The 4,396-nt window shown below is 56.7% G+C and overlaps 1 protein-coding gene across 1 annotated transcript; it reads right to left on the bottom strand.

The window, feature by feature from the left end:
• Positions 1–554: 554 nt before the first annotated feature.
• On the bottom strand, positions 555–4,177 carry LOC112873850 (protein SMAX1-LIKE 3-like). Its single transcript, XM_025936930.1, has 3 exons — positions 2,592–4,177; positions 1,920–2,163; positions 555–1,808 (listed from the first exon to the last, which is right to left on the bottom strand). Exons 1-3 carry the CDS (start codon positions 3,821–3,823, stop codon positions 684–686), a joined length of 2,601 nt encoding a protein of 866 aa, XP_025792715.1. The 5' UTR covers positions 3,824–4,177; the 3' UTR covers positions 555–683.
• Between the last annotated feature and the right edge of the window lie 219 nt (positions 4,178–4,396).

The raw sequence follows: 4,396 nt of genomic DNA, 5'->3' as shown, positions 1-4,396 counted from the left end.
AAAATTCATGATGAACTACTTTGGTCATCTGTAATCTAACAGAAAGAGCACATGCTGATCTCATGTCCATAAGATGGGAAGCATTGATTATTTTGGAGACTCGCATTAATTGCTCTACATTAGAATTTCAAGATCTCAAACGAAGCCACTGGATGTCTGTCATGGAATCGACTGAGCTAAGGGACTATTTGGATGCGTGCAGTAAAGTTAGATGCTAAGTTTTAGAATCTATTAGCATTTATATTTTTACTAAAGTTTTTGAGTCTTCGCTAAAGTTTAGTCCATTCTATTAGCACTTCTATTTTGGATGAGCTAGTACTTGCTTTATGGCATTAGCACTTGGATCAAACATCCTAACAGCTATGGATCCCAATGCCAGTATTTTTAAGCCAACCCTGAACTCTGCCGATTTTATGTCAGCATGTGTCTAGTAACTTTTGGTTAAGGAACTGTAGGTGACCACAAAAATTTACGTGTGTTTAATTGATTTATCCAGCATGCTAAACCCAAGGGTGATTCATATGCAAACTCCCTCTTTCCAACACAATGATCTTTCCCAAACAAAAAAGAAAGAAAGAAAGAAGCTAGCAAGCTACAAGAAACTAACCAACATTACAGAGAAGAATAAAGCAGGTGAGAAATACGTTAGACACAGGCCATTTGCATTGATGGCTGATCAGTAGTTAATCACTACTCTCATCAGGCCGTCTGAAGAAGAACGCCCGATCCACTGCCCTGAGCAGGCCGGCATCCGTAAAGCAACTCTCCTCCATGTCATCGTTCTCCAAACTCATGTTCAGATTCAGATCAAAGCAAGATGAAGACGGCGACCCAGCGGTGGCGGCTTCCTCTTTGGGGTCCTCCTTGATCTCGGTCTTCGCCTTCTTGGTCGTCGGTGGCGATGAGGTTCTCGACCTCGCGTCGAAGCTCTCGCAGCTGAGGACGATGATGGCGTCGCCGAGGGCAGCCTCGTCGCCGCCATGGCTCCGGACCGACCCTCTTTCGATGGCCTCCAGAATTCGCCTCTGGCCAGCCTGCTCCACGTCCTCCACCAGGATGACACGGTGCGGGTTGTCACGCACGGCCTCGTAGAGGCTCTCGACGCAGTCGTTGTTGCTCGCCTCCGCCAACCGCGGCCGCTTGTGGCGCTGCTCGGCGGAGTCCGACCGCGCCGGAGACGACGCGGTGGTGCCGACAGATACGAAGCACTTGCGCGAGCCGAAGACGAGGCGGGCCAGCTCCCTGGCCACCCTCGCCTTGCCCTCGGCGTCGCCTCCGAGGAAGAGCAGCCACGTGTCCTCCTTCGAGCCCGCCGCTCTCGAGCTCGAAGCTTCGGTGTCTCGCCTCCTCGCCATGCCGGAGCGGCACTGGAGCACCGTGCTCGCGATCTCAGGCACGATCTCCGCCTGCCACGGCACCTCCTTCTCCAGCGCGGAGCAGAGGACCTTGAGGTTCTCGGCGCTGAGTTCCTTGAACCGGGAGCGGCGCTCCACCTGCTCCACCGAGCCATTGGACGCGCTCGAGTCGTGGGACTTGACCTTTATCGCGCTGACAAGCTTGACGTCCTCGTCGTCGACGACGACGTGCACCTGCCCGCCACCGCACCGGGCCTTCCACGGGTGCTTGGCCTCGTGGGCGTCGGCGACAAGCCATGGCTGCTGCTGGTACGGCTTGTGCGGGTGGTAGTGCTGCTCGTGCGAGGAGACCGAGGAGGACGGCGACACCACCGTGGAGAAGTTTAGTGCCGTCCGGTGATGAGACGGCGACTCGCCGCACGTTGAGCTCCATTTCTTGCAATGGGAAGGCTCCTGCATTAAGCCCAGTGCAAAACAAAACCTAATCTGTTAATTATCATCAAATCACCAAGTCTAGAATAACAATAAGCACATCGATTTCGCGATGACAATGATGATGTAAACCTGATTGCGGCAATGCTGGAGCCAAGGAGGAATAATGCTGGACGCCGGCAGGACTGATCGTGCCAGCTCCTTGGCAGCGTCGCATTTTGTGGCGGAGCAGTCGCCGCAGCAGGCGGGGACGACGGTCGTCAGCTGGCCGGCGGAGCCACCGGCATCCAAAAGCGACATGCAACGCGACGCCGACCCGTTCCCACTACTTCCTTCGCGCCTGGCCATGCTCGACAGGTGACTGACGGCCATTGCACTGCCAAGACAGAGAACCGGCCGGTAATAAGATTCATCTGTCATCACAACTGCACTATATATGCTCTTTGCCGCGAGTACTACTTGTCTATTGGAGTAGTACTACGACTTTTGCCACACATTGTTTCAATCAAATCAAGATGAATAATGGATGCAATGAAGAAATGAAGACCCAAATAATGGAGAAAAATGTGAAGCTGATCGATGTGAGAGCTATCTAACATATCTAGCTTTTGTCAGGAAAGCATGCATGAAAAAGATGCAGTCTTTAACTAGCTCCTGATCTGACAGGCAAGGCGAAAGGGGATTAACACTGCAATAGGCCTAGCTTCAACACAGACGTGGTTTGATCAGTTTTTATGCGATGGTTTTTTCGAATTGATCAATGGATAGTTGGATATGATCATATATGATGAGGTTATTATTTACCTGTCGTCGACGCAGTTGAGGCTCAAGGCGAGGCTGCCAGCAGGGACGGCGAGCGTCTGGAGCCCCCAGAGGCTCTCCAGCGAGGGCTGACCGGCTCTGCACCTCATGTAGCTCTGGTACGTGCCATAGCCGACGAGCCAGACGCCGTCGCCGCCGCGGCACGCCAGGGCGCGCACCTCCGCGACGGCGTGCTCCACGGCGCAGTAGTAGCAGCAGCTCGACGGCCACCTCCCCCTCCCCGCCTCGGCGCGCCCGGCCCAGAACTCGGCCGCCCACCCGAGGTCCTCCACGACCACCACCACGCCGCCCGCCCTGCCGCCGCCGGCCTTGACGGTGCACCGGAGCTCCGCGAGCCGCCGCTCGGCCTCGCTCCTCGGCAGGTCGCGGAACCCGGACACGCTGAGGCCGACCACCTGCGCGCCGCGCAGGGCCTCGCCGCGCTTGATCTTGTCGACCGCCGCCCGCGTCGCCGCCTCGGCAGCGGCCGCGCACTCGGCGACCACCATGACACGCCTCTTTCTCCGGGAGGCCAGGCATTCAAGGATGGCCGCGACGTCCTCGTCGCGCACTTGGTCGAGAGGTAGCAGCTTAGTTGGCTTGGTTTCTTCAGATGGAACTGCGCTAGGGTTAGGGTTTTGAGACCCGGCGGCGGCGGTGGCGGTGGTAGAAGCGGAGTTGTTTGCTTCAATGGAAGAGACGGCCTGCTCGACGTTGGCCTTGACCTGGGTGCTGGAGAATCCGGCCTCGCGCATGACGCGGCTGACGCTGGGGTCGTCGAGGATGGAGATTACGAGCTGCTCCAGCTCGATCTTGACGGCGAGCACCGGCTGCTGCTGCGTGTCGACGGACCCCCGGCGCTGGTGCGCCTGCGCGCGCTTGAACGCGGCGACGAGCGCGTTGGAGAGGGACGGCGGGTAGTAGACGTGGCCGTGCCCGCCGAGGAGCGGCGAGGCCGAGGCCGGGAGGCGGTTGAGCGCGACATTGAAGCAGAGCTCCAGGGCCTTGCACTGCAGCGGGTGCGAGTGCGACCGGAGACAGGCCGCGCGCAGGAGCCCCGTCGAAGGTGCCGCCGACGACGACGTCGGCGCCTGCTGATGGAGCATGGCGCTGGCCACGTGCAGCGGCGTCACCTGCGCGTTCCCGCGCCGCCGCGCCAGGCTCACCGCCTGCTTCACCACCACCGCCGCCTCCGGCGCCAGCGCCTGCTGCACCGTGCAGGCCCCGGCTCTCATCCTCTATTCTCTTCGCAGATCAAGCAAAGCTTGTAGGATCACTGGCCCTTTGCAGAAGTGGCTGTGGAGATTATTAGCTGGCTTTTATCTTGCTTGATGGAACTCAGGACTCAGGAGAAATCAAAGATGAAAGGATGGGCGTGTTTCAAACTTTGAGACGATGGGTAGATGATGAAGGGTCACTCGATGGTAGTGGGGTGTCTGGGCAGCTGGTGCTGGTGCTTTATATGCAAGCTGCCTGATGTTGTGCTGGCTGTACATGTTCATCTTTTTGCAGGTGCAGTGTGTGTTCTACTCCTAGAACTGAATACTGATGGGGTGAACGAAGTCTGGATGGATTTTTCGGTGTCTGGGTTTGTGCTTTTCTTGCTACGGAGGGCTCAGTTGTGTTTGTTTTTCTTTCTAGAGTGAGAGAGGGGGGGAGAGGGTGAGGTTTTTTCTTTGGTCCAAAGCGGATTTTGTGGTGTGAAAAAGTGGGTATGGCATGTGCTGACAAAGTAGATGCAAAGCGACCTGATCTCAGCTTTCTTTCCATCCATCTCTCTCCTCTCTCCTGTCTCTGTCTCCAACACT

This window comes from Panicum hallii, chromosome 1, assembly GCF_002211085.1.
Source record: "Panicum hallii strain FIL2 chromosome 1, PHallii_v3.1, whole genome shotgun sequence".
Classification (NCBI taxonomy): domain Eukaryota; kingdom Viridiplantae; phylum Streptophyta; class Magnoliopsida; order Poales; family Poaceae; genus Panicum; species Panicum hallii.
Note: the sequence above shows the minus strand (reverse complement) of the source record. Positions and strands in the feature narration are given on the sequence as shown.

What these genes read in the sequence shown, in the direction of transcription:
- LOC112873850 (XM_025936930.1), bottom strand. Translation starts at nt 3,823, where the DNA reads ATGAGAGCCGGGGCCTGCACGGTGCAGCAGGCGCTGGCGCCGGAGGCG. An exon ending in CTCAACTGCGTCGACGACAG is followed by an intron (nt 2,164 to 2,591) that starts GTAAATAATAAC and finishes CTGTCTTGGCAG; the next exon opens with TGCAATGGCCGTCAGTCACC. An exon ending in TCCAGCATTGCCGCAATCAG is followed by an intron (nt 1,809 to 1,919) that starts GTTTACATCATC and finishes GGCTTAATGCAG; the next exon opens with GAGCCTTCCCATTGCAAGAA.